This window comes from Oncorhynchus gorbuscha, linkage group LG22 (genome assembly GCF_021184085.1).
Source record: "Oncorhynchus gorbuscha isolate QuinsamMale2020 ecotype Even-year linkage group LG22, OgorEven_v1.0, whole genome shotgun sequence".
Lineage (NCBI taxonomy): Eukaryota > Metazoa > Chordata > Actinopteri > Salmoniformes > Salmonidae > Oncorhynchus > Oncorhynchus gorbuscha.
The window spans coordinates 2,582,966-2,601,935 of record NC_060194.1 but is presented as its reverse complement, the minus strand read 5'-3'; the positions used below and the strand labels follow the sequence as shown (position 1 = coordinate 2,601,935).

General features: G+C 41.1%; 1 protein-coding gene across 1 annotated transcript in view; it reads left to right on the top strand.

Moving 5' to 3' along the window:
* Positions 1-2,004: 2,004 nt before the first annotated feature.
* myo10 (myosin X) overlaps positions 2,005-18,970 on the top strand; it is a 230,997-nt gene continuing 214,031 nt past the window's right edge. Inside the window, exon 1 of the mRNA XM_046321903.1 lies at positions 2,005-2,451. Within this exon, the coding sequence (XP_046177859.1) occupies positions 2,431-2,451 (21 nt within the window). The 5' untranslated portion in view covers positions 2,005-2,430. The remainder of the gene's footprint in view (positions 2,452-18,970) is intronic.

The following is an 18,970-nucleotide window of genomic DNA, read 5'->3' as shown; positions in this document are numbered from 1 at the left end:
GCTTGATTGTCGTAGTAACATCAGGGAAACTGGGCAGAAGGGAGTGGTGCAAATACAGCAGTTATGCAACATCTTTCATTGAGCCTCTCGCATTCTCCTTATTTGGCCTCACCACATTACGGAAAGAGATGAACTGTATAGGAAGTTCCGGGATAAGGTCGTCTGGAAACCGGACAGTCAATAAATTGGTAGATGCAAACAGATTATCATCTTTAGCGCACAACAGTTCTTTAGGGCTCAAACAAAAGAAAGCAGTTTACGATTTTGATCATACTGGTAAGCCAGCATTTGAGTTGTGGTTGCAATATCAACAGTCCCTTATCTCTGGTGCTTGGCATGCATAATTCAAGACTAATTTAAAATTGTAAGCAGCGCAATGGACATATAATGCACAATGTCTCAGAAAAGACGGTATAGGTTGTCAATACTCAGAATGGAAAACAGTCGGGCTCGCATCCCGGACCTGCGGTTGTGAGGCCGGTTGGATGTACTGTCAAATTCTCTAAAACGACGTTGGAGGCGGCTGTGTTAGAGAAATTCATATTCAATTCACTGGCAACATCTCTGGTGAACATTCTTTCAGCCAGCATATCAATTACACACTCTCTGAAAACTTAAGACATCTTTGGCATTGTGTTATGTGACAAAACTGGATTTGGTCTTTTACCCAATAGAGCTATCTTCTGTATACCACCCTTACCTTGTCACAACACAACTGATTGGCTCAAACGCATTAAGAAGGAAAGAAATTACACAAATTAACTTTTAACAAAGCACACCTGTTAATTAATTGAAATGCTATCCAGGTGACTACCTCATGAAGCTGGTTGAGAGAATGCCAACATTGTGCAAAGCTGTCATCAAGGCAAAGGGTGGCTACTTTGAAGAATCTAAATGAATATAAAATGTATTTTGACAGTGGTTGGTTACTACATGATTCCATATGTGTTATTTCATAGTTTTAAAGTCTTCACTATTATTTTACAATGTATAAAATAGTACACATTTTAAAAAAAACTTAGAATGAGTAGGCGTGTCCAAAGTTTTGACTGATACTGTATATCTGAAAATCCCAGCTCATTGGCTATCTATCTAGCTATGTTTCAAACCGATAGGTGGTCATTGGACCAAGACACTGTCAATCAAGTGAACGCTGCTCGTCTCATTGGTGCGTAATGATGGCTGATTTTCATGGGCTAATTGACATGTTCTGTAGACAAAATGTAATGTAGAATGATGAAACATGTTTGGTTGCCTTTTACAGTGTCTAAGGTTTGCACAGAAACCGAACTTGACCCGGTTAAGATTGTGAGGTTTCTGGCTGAGGATAGCTGAATGGCACCAGAGTTATTAGCCTCTCACTTTGCCCGAAGAAATGCAATTCTAATCATATCTAAAGCATTCCTTTAAAAGGTGATTTTTTTTAAACATCTGAAATCCGGAAATGGCTCCTTGATATAAACGGAGTGGGACAGTGCAGGAACTCATCATTGGCAGAAGTCAATGGACTGTCCAATGGCAGGTATCAATGGGCGTTTCCTGATATCAAGGAAAGCCAATATCAAGAAACGCCCCAAATTGTGGTCTGCAATTACAATATATTCCAACGTCCTACTGGGCAGACTTCAATTCAATGTCTTTTCCATGTTGATTCAACATAATGTAATTGAAAAGACGTGGAAACAATGGTCACTCAACCAGTGTGTACCCAGTGGGATAGACCTATGTCAGTTTCAGTTTCATAAAATGATTGTGAGCTGCACACTCCATTATTTGATTCCACACCATGGAATCCATGTTCATATGCCTATTGCCTACTTATAAAACTCAATTGACATAGGCTGTTACTTTTTCCACACCGTTTTATTTCACACTATTTGAACATCTCCGCAGCGGCAGTCCGCAGTCAGGTTTCAAACTTTAGGCTCCTTTGGACGGCAGGCGGGGTAAGAGAGGCAATCCCGGGGAGAGATTTACTTTACCATTCAAACCAGTGCTGGGTGGAGCTACAGTATCTACGGATGGAGTCACTCCAAACTTGGCTCGCCAGTCGCCTCAAATACTTTACTTCAGCAAATTGGATTATTTACCAATGTGAATGTTCGGCAGACAAAGTGTCCAGGTTCACAGCATTTGATCTCCCTCCATACTGAGTTTTATCGCGCAGCAAGTCCCGTTTTTCGCCAATATCGGAAGACTGATTTTTATTTTATTTGAAATAACAAATGCTGATTTTGCTGGAAATGTAATCTAAGAAACAAAGGCAGAAGTTGCAGAAGACTTGATTCCCTTTTCCCTGTCCCGAGAACTATTGGAAGAGATGTATTTCTGATCATGGACTAAAGAAGATGCCTTTGCTCTGTACATCAAAACACATGTTTTGCCTGCGCGATTAGCATACAGAGATCCCTGTGGATTAATTTAAGGACGATGGATAATTTTTTCACCGAGGTAAGTTGGCTATTAAAACTTTGTCGTACTAAAAACGCATCATTGAGTTAGAGGTTGGTTATAAAAAGTCTGTAGTAAGAATTATATTTCAAGAAAGTGATGGGAAACAACTTTCATTATTTTTTGGGGGGGGAGCTGAAAGTTGATGCCATGTAAACCTTGTACTTATGCGCTCTAAGGAATACGAATGAATAGCAAATGTTCTTATTTCTGTAACATCGTTCCTTATAATGCAATAAGATTTAGATTTAGGCTGTGTGTCAAATGCTTCTGGATAAAACAGGGTTTGGACCTTTTCCAAGTAGAACTCTGGCATTTCCGTACCTTCGTTTTTTCACGTTTCCTCCTAGAAGACATCCTGCGAAAGCTAATAATAGAAGCAATAGAATATGGATTCAACCTACACCACTTGAGTCAAGGGAAACTGTAATTAGCCGATTATTGACACTTGTTGATTGCATGCATATTTATAGCCTATAGAAAACCCAAACACTATGATCCTCATTAATATGTCTACTACTGGCTTGTTATTGAATAATGTTAGTTGAATAATGTTCGTTAAAGAACTGATAATGCTTTATACCTTTCAATATTTTAAAACTGTTATCACACATAGAATATTAGCTAAATGCTTTATATTTATCCTCTTCGTAAAAACCTGAGATATTAAATGGTATAAAACATGGGATAAAACACATACAAAATTATCCACTGTTAAATCAACACTGATTGTGTTTAATTCAACACTGGTCCAGTGTCTACACAACACGTGTAGCAATAGGCCTAGTTGATTATTGAGCTGATTAGCAATGCATCTAAAATATGTGTGTGAAAAAAAACTTGAGTCTTGAGTATCATTTGAAATGTTGAGACAAGGAGAAGGGGAGTGGTGTGTTGCAATTTACTGTTCGCTTTCTCGGTGTGGAAACGTTATTTGGAGAGTTCACAACCTGATAACTTGTGAAAAACAAGTTTTGATTTATTTCATACCATTTACACGTTTTGCCAATTTGTTCATTGCGTTTTGTTTGTGCGCAATCAACATGTGTCTTGTTTCTCCGTCCTCATGTTGACGGAGCATGCGCAACTGAGCACACATAGAAGTAGGCTAACTAGCCTGCTGCCGCAAATGTAGGAAAGTGTAGGATGTCTGATTTTTTGAGATTTTTATTTATTTTTACATCCATTGTGAATGATAATACAGTGCCTTTGTAAATTATTAAGATAACCCTTGACCTTTAAAAAATGTTACATTTAAAGCCTTATTCTGAAACGGATTTTTAAAAAACTCCTCAGCAATCTACACACAATACCCCATAATGACAATGCAAAAACAGGTTTTTATAAATGTTTGCAAATGTATTAAAAACAAAAAACAGATACCTTATTTACGTAAGCATTCAGACCATTTGCTATGAGACTTGAAATTGAGCTCAGGTGCATCCTGTTTCCATTGATCATCCTTGAGATGTTTCGACAACTTCATTGGGTCCACCTGTGGTAAATTAAATTAATTGGACATGATTTGCAAAGGCATATACCTGTCTATATACGGTCTCACAGTTGTCAGAGCAAAAACCAAGACAAGAGGTCAAAGGTAATTGTCTGTAGAGCTCTGAGACAGAATCCTGTCGAGGCACAGATCTGGGGAAGGGTAACAAAAAAATTGGGCAGCATTGAAGGTTCCCAAGAACACAGTGTCCTACATCATTATTAAATGGAAGAAGTTTGGAACCACCGAGACTCTTCCTAGAGCTGGCCGCCTGGCCAAACTGAGCAATTGGCGGAGAAGGGCCTTGGTCAGGGAGGTGACCAAGAACCCGATGGTCACTCTGACAGAGCTCTAGAGTTCCTCGATGGAGATCAGAGAACCTTCCAGAAGGACAACCATCTCTGCAGCGCTCCACCAATCAGGCCTAAATGGTAGAGTGGCCAGACGGAAGCCACACCTCAGTAAAAGGCACATGACAGCCCGCTATGAGTTTGCCAAAAGGCACATGAAGGTGTGGTTTTGGTTTAACACTGGTTGTTAAGAGCAAAACTGTTGTTCTTTTTGACTAATGACTGTTAATTTAACACTTAAAGAGTTCATTTAATACCTGAATCAACACAAAACAAACGGGGAAGGGTACATTGAAAAATCAACACTAGGTAGGTAACACTGGCAAATTTGCTGTGTGAGTCAGGGAAATACGCTGTCGAAACCACAGTGTACATACAATTTTGGTATTTATTAGGATCCCCGTTAGCCGCTGCAAATGCATCATCTACTCCTCCGGGGGTCCACAATGACAGTTGATTTGTGAAACCTGTATGATGAAAAGAACACCACTCCCTTTTGATGATGCAGGTATAAGCTGGAAAAGTGTTGATGTTTGAGTCACACCTGAATATCACTTTGCCCCCAAGCGGTTATTGCACCACCACTGACAGTTGGGAAAGTTGACTTCACCTATCATTACGTATGATGTGTTCATTGGCTGAATATAAAAATACAAAAAAATCAATTTCCCCCTCAGGTAGAAAAGGCTTGATCATCCCCATAACCAACCGAAGTAGATAAACAAGTAGAAGCAACAGTTAGTTGATATCCTTGTTGCATGACCACAGAAATTCTGAAAACAGTGAATATTTCTCAATGCCAGAAGCAGGCAGGCCGATATTTGAGACTACTCTGTGTGAGCCTGCCTGCTTCTGGCAATGAGAAATATTCACTGCCTTTATATCTCTCAGTTAATCTCTGCCTGAAACAAAGCCCCCAGTCTTTAAGGAAAAGGGCATTTGACAAGGAAACAAACTCGCTTCCAACCAGTAAAGGTAGTGCAGAGAATGTAGATTAGCTTATTTCCCCCTGGTAGATACATATAGATATATTCTTTTCGGTCTTGATATTCAAAAGTCAAAACACTGGCTGGCTTCAAGGTTGAGTGTTCATTCATTTAGTGGTGATAGACGGCACTCACCACTGGCCATTTTATTGTACGTTTCCATAGATTGGTAAGATAGCATTCACACGTAGGTTTTCCTGTAGACGCCAATCTTATCCAGTGGCCAAGTCGGTCTTGACACAGCAGAGTCAGACGGTTCAATGTCTATCAGCACTGTCAGTTGAATGGGCTTGTGTTTGTTTGAACTGCTGTGTTGTGGGCGGACTTGCTTCAAGATAGCTTGGGCAGACTTCACTTTCCACCTATAGTGCCTTCAGAAAATATTCATACCTCTTGATTTATTCCACATTTCGTTGGGTTACAGCCTGAATTCAAAAATGGATTAGAATGGATTACACACAATACCCCATAACGACAAAGTGAAACATGTTTTTAGAATTGTTAGCAAATGTATTGAAAATGAAATACAGAAATATACTGTAAATCGACCACCCAGGAACATTCAGTGTTTTCTTGCTGAGAAACCTTGGCCTTGTGCTTTAGCTCATTGTCCTGCTGAAAGGCCGTCTCCCAGTGTCTGGTGGAAAGCAGACTGAACCAGAGTTTCTTCTAGGATTTTGCCTGTGCTTAGCTCCATTCTGTTTGTTTTTTTATCCTGAAGAACTCCCCAGTGATACAGCCACCACTATTGGATTTTATGCACTTTATATTTGAAAATATGGGAATATTTGTATTCTGTACAGTCTTCCTTTTTTTACTTTGTCAGTAATGTGTTCTCCATTGGATTTTCCCCTGTAAAAGTCACCATTGGCGTGGTGAAATCCTTTATATTCAGGGTTAGAAAGGGCCCATATCTTTTTGACTGGGTGTATTTATGCCATCCATTTTTCACCTCAAAGGGATATTCAATATCTGCTTTTCTTCTTCGTGTTTGAAAGTGAGGGCCTTGTTGCAAATAGGATGCATGTTTTGGAATATTTGTATTCTGTACAGGCTGTGGGGTTCAGAGATGAGGGACCTTACAGATAATTGTTTGTGTGGGGTACAGAGATGAGGGACCTTACAGATAATTGTATGTGTGGGGTACAGAGATGAGGGACCTTACAGATAATTGTATGTGTGGGGTACAGAGATGAGGGACCTTACAGATAATTGTTTGTGTGGGGTACAGAGATGAGGGACCTTACAGATAATTGTTTGTGTGGGGTACAACGATGAGGTAGTCATTCAAAAATCTTAAACACTAGTATTGCACACAGAGTCCATCCAACATATTACGTGACTTGTTAAGCATATTTTTACTACTCAACTTATTTAGGCTTGCCATAACAAAGTGGTTGAATACTTCTTGACTCAAGACATTTAAACTTTACATTTTTTAATAAATGTGTAAAAATGTCCAAAAAACAATTTCACTTTGACATTATGGGGTAGTATATGTAGGCCAGTGACACATAAACATGAATCCCTTTTAAATTCAGGCTGTAACAAAACAAAACATGGGGGAAAAGTAAAGGGGTGTATACTTTTTGAATGCATTGTATCAGGTCCAATGTGTCACTAATAACACTGGCACATTACTGGTAGAAGTTTCCTCTAGTGCAGCTACGGGTCAAGTAGGCTTATGTCCCCTATGCAAGTCTTCAACTGAAGAATGAAAACTGTTAGAAAGTTCAACTAAATCCAGCACAGCACTGTGGTCCTTCTGTAGCTCAGTTGGTAGAGCATGGCGCTTGTAACGCCAGGGTAGTGGGTTCAATCCCTGGGACCACCCATATGTAGAATGTATGCACACATGACTGTAAGTCGCTTTGGATAAAAGCAACATTTGAAACCCATAAGATATTTAAGACAGTGTCAACTCACTTCACTAAAAGAGGGTTTCATTCATATCATTTTATTAGTATAACTCTTTTGCGAGGGCACTTCTTGTACAGTTGCTGATAAAACGATCATCGGTGATCAATTATAAAAATTCTCAAACACCGGATATACTCTTTCAATGCACCAGTCACTAGATGTCACAACTTATTGAGGACACTGTGAACTAACTGTTTCATGAGCAAAATATGTTGAGCCTCTGTGAATACAACCTCATGAAATCATTCTAGAATACCGCTGCTTAGCAGGCTGCTCCCATAGCCCGCAACTGTCTGCATTTCTCATTCAGGGCATAAAATATAATAGCCTAATCATGATGTTAATGGTGTTACCACAACAAACACAGTCTATATTATACTGAAACGCTCTCATGATGAATTCAAAGCAGTGGTGCTGTGTTAGATGTTGAAGTTTCTTTCTCTCTTTCTTCCGGCTTCTTCAAGGGTTGAAACGTGACACCTGTGAAACGGCCAGATGGAATTTAAAGATCTTGCAGATTTAGAATTTTGTGCTCAGCTGCGTTCTTTGTCTTCTACCTAATGCGGTTACCGTGTACTCCTGTTCTTACTGAACATTTGCTTAGTCTGAAGCTTCATTATGTGGACAATTGTTGAGATTACTTACAAGTTAATAAACCGGACACAAGACTAACAGCCATAAAAGTGCATATTTGGGAACACTTAACCTGACGGGTACATACTTATGTACTTCATAACACAGTTATAAACATACCTACCAGCATTCATAAACTGCAAGGCAACAATGGCAAAACATACAAAAATATCAACTTGGTGGTTGCTGGCACAAGTCGACATAAGCATGTATGAAACTGCTAATGAGTGTGGTATGTCTGGGTTATTAATGTGTTATGAAGTAGGCAGCCTTCAAGTAAAGGTTTGAAAGTCAGGACATGGAGATTTGTTGGAGCATGTACAGTTGAAGTCGGAAGTTTACATACACCTTTAGCCAAATGCATTTAAACACAGTTTTTCACAACTCCTGACATTTAAATCCTAGTGCAAATTCCCTGTCTTAGGTCAGTTAGGATCACCACTTTATTTTAAGGACATTACATTTCAGAATAATAGTAGAGAGAATGATTTATTTCAGCTTTTATTTCTTTCATCACATTCCCAGTGGGTCAGAAGTTTACATACGCTTAATTGGTATTTGGTCGCATTGCCTTTAAATTGTTTAATTTGGGTCAAATGTTTCAGGTAGCCATCCACAAGCTTCACAGAATAAGTTGGGTGAATTTTGGCCCATTCCTCCTGACAGAGCTGGTGTAACTGAGTCAGGTTTGTAGGCCTCCTTGCTCGCACATGCTTTTTCAGTTCTGCCCACAAATGTACTATAGGATTGGGGTCAGGGCTTTGTGATGGCCACTCCAATACCTTGACTTTGTTGTCCTTAAGCCATTTTGCCACAACTTTGGAAGTATGCTTGGGGTCATTGTCCATTTGGAAGACCCATTTGCGACCAAGCTTTAACTTCCTGACTGATGTCTTGAGATGTTGCTTCAATATATCCACATCATTTTCCTCCTCATCATGCCATCTATTTTGTGGAGTGCACCAGTCCCTCCTGCAGCATAGCACCCTCACAACATGATGCTGCCACCCCCGTGCTTCATGGTTGGGATGGTGTTCTTCGGGCTTGCCTTCTCCTTGCCTCCCCCTTTTTCCTCCAAACATAACGATGGTCATTATGGTCAAACAGTTCTATTTTTCTTTAATCAGACCAGAGGATATTTCTCCAAAAAGTACAATCTTTGTCCCCATGTGCATTTGCAAACTGTAGTCTGGCTTTTTTATGGCGGTTTTGAAGTAGTAGCTTCTTCCTTGCTGAGCGGCCTTTCAGGTTATGTTAATATAGGACTTGTTTTACTGTGGATATACAGTGCCTTGCGAAAGTATTCGGCCCCCTTGAACTTTGCGACCTTTTGCCACATTTCAGGCTTCAAACATTTTGTGAAGAATCAACAAGTGGGATACAATCATGAAGTGGAACGACATTTATTGGATATTTCAAACTTTTTTAACAAATCAAAAACTGAAAAATTGGGCGTGCAAAATTATTCAGCCCCCTTAAGTTAATACTTTGTTTGCTGCGATTACAGCTGTAAGTCGCTTTGGGTATGTCTCTATCAGTTTTGCTCTATCAGTTTTTCCCATTCCTCCTTGCAAAACAGCTCAAGCTCAGTGAGGTTGGATGGAGAGCATTTGTGAACAGCAGTTTTCAGTTCTTTCCACAGATTCTCGATTGGATTCAGTTCTGGACTTTGACTTGGCCATTCTAACACCTGGATATGTTTATTTTTGAACCATTCCATTGTAGATTTTGCTTTATGTTTTGGATCATTGTCTTGTTGGAAGACAAATCTCCGTCCCAGTCTCAGGTCTTTTGCAGACTCCATCAGGTTTTCTTCCAGAATGGTCCTGTATTTGGCTCCATCCATCTTCCCATCAATTTTAACCATCTTCCCTGTCCCTGCTGGAGAAAAGAAGGCCCAAACTATGATGCTGCCACCACCATGTTTGACAGTGGGAATAGGGTGTTCAGGGTGATGAGCTGTGTTGCTTTTACGCCAAACATAATGTTTTGCATTGTTGCCAAAAAGTTCAATTTTGGTTTCATCTGACCAGAGCACCTTCTTCCACATGTTTGGTGTGTCTCCCAGGTGGCTTGTGGCAAACTTTAAACAACACTTTTTATGGATATCTTTAAGAAATGGCTTTCTTCTTGCCACTCTTCCATAAAGGCCAGATTTGTGCAATATACGACTGATTGTTGTCCTATGGACAGAGTCTCCCACCTCAGCTGTAGATCTCTGCAGTTCATCCAGAGTGATCATGGGCCTCTTGGCTGCATCTCTGATCAGTCTTCTCCTTGTATGAGCTGAAAGTTTAGAGGGAACGGCCAGGTCTTGGTAGATTTGCAGTGGTCTGATACTCCTTCCATTTCAATATTATCGCTTGCACAGTGCCTCTTGGGATGTTTAAAGCTTGGGAAATATTTTTGTATCCAAATCCGGCTTTAAACTTCTTCACAACAGTATCTCGGACCTGCCTGGTGTGTTCCTTGTTCTTCATGATGCTCTCTGCGCTTTTAACGGACCTCTGAGAATATCACAGTGTAGGTGCATTTATACGGAGACTTGATTACACACAGGTGGATTGTATTTATCATCATTAGTCATTTAGGTCAACATTGGATCATTCAGAGATCCTCACTGAACTTCTGGAGAGAGTTTGCTGCACTGAAAATAAAGGGGCTGAATAATTTTGCACGCCCAATTTTTCAGATTTTGATTTTGATTTCTTTTTATTTTCCCATGATGTCAAGCAAAGAGGCACTGCATTTGAAGGTAGGCCTTGAAATACATCCACAGGTACACCTCCAATTGACTCAAATTATGCCAATTAGCCTATCAGAAGCTTCTAAAGCCATGACATCATTTTATGAAGCATGTGACAAATGACATTTGATTTAGAAGTCCTGACATTCAAAACATTTCTTGAAGGGTGCCTACTTAAGGACTTCATAAAACAGTCATAACCCATACATAGGAACCTCAGTTTCTGTGACATCTCTGAAAGCCAAATACCAGTTTCATGAAGTTGGCCTTTGACAATTTGTAACACCTGAAACATAAACAAAAGTCTTGTCTTAGCACACTTTTAGGAGGGTTGTATCGTATTTCCCCCTTCATTTTAGTGCATGTGACCCTACCAAAGGAAACCAGGAGAAATCAGCCAGTCAGTCAAGTTTCTCCTGAAGAATGGCTGCTGGATCATTTAACACCTTTTCACACCACTCTTGAAATAACACCTACTCAAGGAAGCAGATATTTTGGGCCGAAGCCAGAACAGTCTGCAATGTATCTCGAAGCGTTTTCTCCACCCCGAACCGACAGAGTAAGGTCACAGAGCAACTGTGACAGAGACAAATGAAACATGATCCATCCCTGCATCTACTGATTGAACTGACTGTTTCCATGGGCTTGATACACTTTTGGCCAAAATCTGCTCCCTTTTGGAGAAAAGACAAACATCCGAAATACAAAAATAAGTGTCCAGAAAATTCCTCAGAGTCTTTTGACTTTTCGGTTTTCTAGGTTAATCCCTGCTTCAAACATCACGATACAGCTCAGTATGTAGATCTCTATAGCATCTAGACAGGGCATGACTTCACCTCGCTGCTAATTGTAAGGATACTCACTGATCCACAGTGTGTTTCTGTTTACCATGTCAAGGTGTAAATGAGTGTGGAATATAAACCACTTTTACCCTTTTACTCTTCAGTGTGAATGGATGAGCTTGAGAAAAACAATCTGGGTTGTGTTCATTAGGGCAGGCAACAGAAAACATAGACAAAGGTGTGTTTCTTATTTAACAATTTCAGGTAGTCCCTCCCTGTTTCGCATTCTCTTCCATTTGGTATGCAATGAAAATGGCCCAGTTTCCTGCCTGATTGCTGGTAACATTCCGTATGGCTCTGAAACATCTTACCTCTACCGTCCTCCTGCTTGAGTCAATATGTGCATCTGTATACAGGCCATGGTTGTGTTCCAGCACTTCATAATACATACTTTTGTTTCCTTTACACCTCTTTGGTTCACACATTTTTTTGTTAGGTTTTTGCAATCAGTGGTGCAGCTTTTTTATTTTTACCTTTATTTAACTAGGCAAGTCAGTTAAGAACAGATTGTTATTTTCAATGACGGCCTGGGAACAGTGGGGTTAACTGCCTGTTCAGGGGCAGAACGACAAATTTGTACCTTGTCAGCTCGGGGGTTTGAACTTGCAACCTTCCGGTTACTAGTCCAACGCTCTAACCACTAGGCTACCCTGCCGCCCCATGATATTAGCTATGCTTCTTGTATGAAAATACAGTTCTGCAGTCCGTTGCCTTTAGTACAGAATGCTGAGGATACCCACTGGGCACCAACTTCAATTCAACGTCTATCCCATGTTGGTTCACCGTCATTTCAATGAAATGACATGGAAGCAATCTTGATTCAACCCGTGGGTAGTCACTCAGTAAGCTTTTTTGATGTAATATCCCATAGGAATTTTTTTTTAAGCGTTTGAGCATAAAATACATACGCAATATATCAAAATCATCAGGAGGAATATAAAAAATGGCTTCCTGACACTAATGGCTCCTGTTGGATCGGTGTTCCAGACAGCTGGTCAATTAAAAACAGCATAAAAGTATCTCAAACTTACCGTGTTTCATTTATGTGCAGTGACAAGCTGTCTCCTATATGCGGAAAGAGATACCGAACAAAGGAAAGCCTGATGCATTTTAACCAACTGCTTTTATCGGTCATCGTTTCTGAGCAGATATGAGGTGTGATTAAAGTACTTGTGAAAGGTCAAATTGGTTTCTAGGTTGCACCTAGTTTTATCTATCAACTGCCCTTCTTACTTTTTCTATCGAGAGATAAACTCACGACGATCATGTTGTAAGATGGATTCATGATGGATAAAAGCATTCTGTTTGGTTATTTATTTGTTATTATCTCCTTGCCATGCAACCCTGTTTCGGTGGAGGAGCTACTGGACTTTTCCACTAAGAGCTCAACTGCTTAATGATTCAGCAGTTCTTTTTTTTATACATGCTGTTGGGAGAGTGTTTAATGTTAAGCATTAAAGGCTTAAAGGGATACTTCGGGATTTTTGCAACAAAGTCCTTTATCTACTTCCCCAGAGTCAGATGAACTCATGGATACCATTTGTATGTTCAGATTGTGAGAGTATGGCAGGAGGAAAGATAGAGGTTGTGTCAAAAGGCATTAGGCCGGATTTGAAACTATGCCAATACTGCAGATGTGTGCCAGAGGCTGCCGCATTACAGCCAAACCAGCCAGGCCACATGATCCTTGTTCTTTTTCAGTTCTATTTGCTGTGTGAACTCCCCTATCAATGCCATACATTGTGGTTTGAATGTCTTTGTAAGTTCAAGGCAATTAAGAATGTATTCACTCTTTCCAAAAGGAAACGGCTTCTGTTCCTAGGTTTTAATTAGCCATTTCTATTAAATGCCAAAATAGGTTCCAACTCATATCCAAAATGTCCATATCTTCCAATAAACTACTTGAGAGATTTCTTTATTATCACACATTTATTACTCACAGTCCTATCATTAGCCACAACAAATTGACATGTGCGTAATGTACAAGAATGGGTTGTAAAAGAAATGAAATTGTGTAATACACATGAAATGCGTTGTGAAGAAAATGGTGTAATACTTTTAAACTAAGGACACGAGGATCCGGTCAGGTAAACAATCTTCAGAGTTTGTTTAAACGTCAGGCACCCGACGTGCCTTGAAACAAGACTACGAAATGGCATTCAGTGCCTTGAAACAAGACTACGAAAATGGCATGCAGTGCCTTGAAACAAGACTACGAAAATGGCATTCAGTGCCTTGAAACAAGACTACGAAAATGGCATTCAGTGCCTTGAAACAAGACTACGAAAATGGCATTCAGTGCCTTGAAACAAGACTACGAAAATGGCATTCAGTGCCTTGAAACAAGACTACGGAATGGCATTCAGTGCCTTGAAACAAGACTACGAAAATGGCATTCAGTGCCTTGAAACAAGACTACGAAAATGGCATTCAGTGCCTTGAAACAAGACTACAAAATGGCATTCAGTGCCTTGAAACAAAGACTACGGAATGGCATTCAGTGCCTTGAAACAAGACTACGGAATGGCATTCAGTGCCTTGAAACAAGACTACGGAATGGCATTCAGTGCCTTGAAACAAGACTACGGAATGGCATTCAGTGCCTTGAAACAAGACTACGAAAATGGCATTCAGTGCCTTGAAACAAGACTACGAAAATGGCATTCAGTGCCTTGAAACAAGACTACGAAAATGGCATTCAGTGCCTTGAAACAAGACTACGAAAATGGCATTCAGTGCCTTGAAACAAGACTACGAAAATGGCATTCAGTGCCTTGAAACAAGACTACGAAAATGGCATTCAGTGCCTTGAAACAAGACTACGAAAATGGCATTCAGTGCCTTGAAACAAGACTACGAAAATGGCATTCAGTGCCTTGAAACAAGACTACGAAAATGGCATTCAGTGCCTTGAAACAAAGACTACGAAATGGCATTCAGTGCCTTGAAACAAAGACTACAAAATGGCATTCAGTGCCTTGAAACAAGACTACAAAATGGCATTCAGTGCCTTGAAACAAGACTACGGAATGGCATTCAGTGCCTTGAAACAAGACTACGGAATGGCATTCAGTGCCTTGAAACAAGACTACGGAATGGCATTCAGTGCCTTGAAACAAGACTACGGAATGGCATTCAGTGCCTTGAAACAAGACTACGGAATGGCATTCAGTGCCTTGAAACAAGACTACGGAATGGCATTCAGTGCCTTGAAACAAGACTACGAAATGGCATTCAGTGCCTTGAAACAGTTCCAGAAAGTTTATATAGTCATCAGATGACCGTTTCACCAGAAGTGAAACAGAAGAAAACAGACAGATATGGGGAGTGAATACCTGAACATGTCCGTTGCAAAGTGTTTTGCTACGGCACTAAGGAATCACGACACAGATTTTAAACGCTGAGAGGGTTGGACTACCTCCCATTTCTTTCTCTTCTTCTTCTTCTTCTTCTTCTTCTTCTTCTTCTTCACATCGCTGACAGAACAGACAGCCTCGAGACCAAATAAACAGCTTGGATCTCTCTTATCTTTGTTGTTCAGCCCGTTTTTAGTATGTGACTGTTGTTACCATTAGAAGAAAGCCAGAAAGGGAAGCCGGTGTTTACATTCGCCCCCTTCTCCTGCATTTGCCCTCCTCCGCTACAATTTAGCAAAACTCTGGATATCCGCACCGGGGGACCACAGCTGGCCAACACATGGCAACACTGGCCTCAGCTGCCAGCCTGTAATATACACATAGACACACACACACACATGGAAAGTAGGTCAGGAAGTCTTTGAGTGTGGGGCCACCGGTTGCTTAGCGAAGGGGCAGAACGAACCCTGATGACTCGGTTGCGCACGATGCATACAAAGGCAAGCAGGTACGAGCTCCATTAAGGATGCAAAAAGACAATACAGACTCAAACTTGAATCAATGTTCGAGAACCGTGTTCCCTGTAGTACCACATCAAGGTCAGCATGCCATACACAGTGGACCAAAGTCAGAGTGTGCATTATGCTGTGACATTCAGGGGGTCTCTATTTTTTTTCTGGACCTCCTATGTGATTTTTAATGGGCCTGATAGTAAAGACTTGTCTCGACCTGTACACATTTTGTATTACATTTTAATTGGGCAACAACACAGCCAGTCATGATGTTTTCATCTTATTGTCAAACAAATCACTTCACAAAGTAGGCTTCCTGCGGATGTTCGTCCACCCCAAATAATTCCAGCATCCAAACATGCACTTGTGCCAGTTGATGAATGGAATGACACATCCGTTATAAAAAGTACAATGACATTCGGTGATTGATTGTAGAAAGAAAATTTGGGAAACCTGAGATACGGGACTGCCCTGAGATGACAGCCACATGAAAGTGCAGCCACGTGGATTATAGGAGAATGGTTAAATGTGTATTCCTTCTTGACCCCAGGGGGGGGGCTGTAAATTCTTGACCCCAGGGGGGGCCCCTGTAAATTCTTGACCCCAGGGGGGGCCCCTGTAACTTCACAATCTGTACTGGACCCACTCCATTTTGCCTACCGCTCCAACAGATCCACATTTCCATTGCAAATCACAATGGCCTAACTCACCTGGAGAAGAGGAACACCCACTCTATGTGAGAATGCTGTTAATTGAGCATTCAACACTATTGTTCCCTCCGTGCTCGTCACCAAGCTCAGGGCCCTAGGCCTGGACACCATCCTCTGCAAATGGATTCTGGACATCCTGACAGGCAGACACACAGGCTGTGAGGACTGGCATCAAACGTCTCCTCCACACTGACTCTGAACACTGGGGCCCGTCAGAGATGTGTCCTCGGCCCTCTGCTGTACTCCCTGTTCAGCCACGACTGTGTGGCTAAGCACGACACCAACTCCATCATCATGTTTGCTGATGACACCACGGTGGTGGGCCTGATCACTAACAACGACAAGGTAGGAGGTAAGTGAACTGGCATTGTGGTGCCAGGACAACAGACTCAACGTCAGCAAAACAAAGGAGTTGAATGTCGATTTCAGGAAGCAGAGGATAGGATACGCCCGATCCACATCCCCGGTAGTGGAGAGAGTCAGTAGTTTTAAGTTCCTTGGCGTCCACATCATTAAGAACTTGACATGGACCAACAACACCACCAATTTTCAGACAGCTAAAAGGTTTTGCTATGCCTCTCCGGATCCTCTCCAAATACTTCCGCTGCACCACTGGCTGCATCACGGCCTGGTACAGGCTCCGCCCACGTCCGCAAGACCCTCCAGCGGGTGGTTAAGACATCACTGTACCATCACTGTACCATACTCGAAGCAGTGCCTGTGAGGAAGTCCCGCAGCATCATCAAGGACCCCAGCCATGGACTATTCACTCTCTTACTGTTGGGCAGACTGTATCAAAATCATGGGGTCTCGGACCAACAGACTCAGAGACTGTTTCTATCTACAAGTCATCAGACTGCTGAACACTTGAACTGGACTAGTGAAGATAGCCTTGCACCGACTCTCCACACCTTAACACACATGCACTCATGCACAGTCACACACACATATACACACAAACACATATACATTCCTACTACACACACATCACAACTGCTGCTAGACTTGTATTTATTGTTGCTAAATACTGCAGAATTGAAACACTTCCCGACACACGTGTAAATAATGTACTATGAAAACATTTGATTGGATGGCTTTGCTTTTGAACTCAGACAATACGCTTTGCCGTGCAGTACTTCTCAGTGAGGTCATCCGACATAAGTCTAACTTGAAGGCTCTCTCTGAGTCCTCTAATGAAATTGGAGCAGAAGTTTTAAGTTATACAGTATATGACATTTAGCAGACACTTTTATACAGTAGTGTGTGAATACAGTTTTTTTGTATGGTTGGGCACATCCCTGGCTTTGTATTTTCCAAGCTGTAGCAACTGAGCTACACAGAATCATCACAACTCTTTCTTTCTTTCAGTGTTCATGTTAGCCCTGCTTTCAGTCAAGTTTATTTTTATTCTGTTCTTTCCCCCCAAAATTGCCAGGGAATAAGAACAACATTGGCTTTTGTCTTTTCCCAGTTGCAATATGTGTTCCACGGCTGCCATGAAGTCTCTGGCTCAGGTGAATCATGCTGTACTGTCCCTGCATGTAAAGCAAGTACTGCTGATTGTGTTTGCTTGTAGCTCAGTTGGTAGAGCAGGGCACTTGTAACACCAGGTTAGTGGGTTTGATTCCCAAGGACCACCCAATTTATGCACGGAAGACTGTAAGTTGCTTTAGATAAAAGTGTCTGCTGACTGGCATATATTATTGTTTTATATTATTGCTCAAATACGGAACTACTACACTACAGTATATAGTGTAGTATATATGTGGTCCTTCTGTAGCTCAGTTGGTAGAGCATGGCGCTTGTAACGCCAGGGTAGTGGGTTCGATTCCCGGGATCACCCATACGTAGAATGTATGCACACATGACTGTAAGTCGCTTTGGATAAAAGCGTCTGCTAAATGGCATATATTTATATTATATATTAGAAATGTGTTTTTACATTACACAAGGTTTTCAATGATACCTCCGGAGTAGTAGACTTCGGAAATGCTCATAAACCATTTTGGTTATTGTTGTTGATGGAGATTTTGTGTGGACAAATAATGTATCGAGACTGGATCAAAGGGGATTAGTAAAGCATTTTAAGAAATGAACTATGGGCCTTTTTCTGTTTTGGGGAATTGGAAATGAGTTTGGAATAGGACGTGACTCCTACAAAAAAACAAAAAGTATAAACACAAAAATATAAACACAACATGCAACAATTTCAACAATGTTACTGAGTTACAGTTCATATAAGGAAATCAGTCAATTGAAATAAATGAGTTAGGCCCTACTCTATGGATGACTAGGCACGGGCGCAGCCATAGGTGGACCTAGGAGGGCACAGGCCCACCCACAGACGATCCCGCAGGTCAAGAAGCCGGATGTGGAGTTCCTGGTCTGGCATGGATACGCGTGGTCTGCGGTTGTGAGACTCGTTGGATGTACTGCCATATTCTAGAAAACTACGTTGGAGGAAGCTCATCTGGCAACGGCTCTGGTGGACATTCTTGCAGTCAGAATGCCAGTTGCACGCTCCCTCAAAACTTGAGACAAATGTGGCATTGTGTAGTGTGACAAAACAAGGAAAACTGCACAGAGTGGCTTTTTATTGTCCCCATCACGAAGTGCAGCTGTGTCATGATCGTGCTCAGCTTCTTGATATGCCACAACTGTCAGGTAGATGGGTTATTACATTTACATTTAAGTCATTTAGCAGACGCTCTTATCCAGAGCGACTTACAAATTGGTGCATTCACCTTCTTGGCAGAGGAGAAATGCTCACGAACAGGGATATAAACAAGTTTGTGCACAACATTGAGAAATAAACTTTTTGTGCATCTGGAACATTTCTGGGATCTTTTATTTCACTTTACATGTTGTGTTTATATTTTTGTTCAGGGCCCCCTTGGCTAATACACAAAATCAAATCAAATCAAATGTATTTATATAGCCCTTCGTACATCAGCTGATATCTCAAAGTGCTG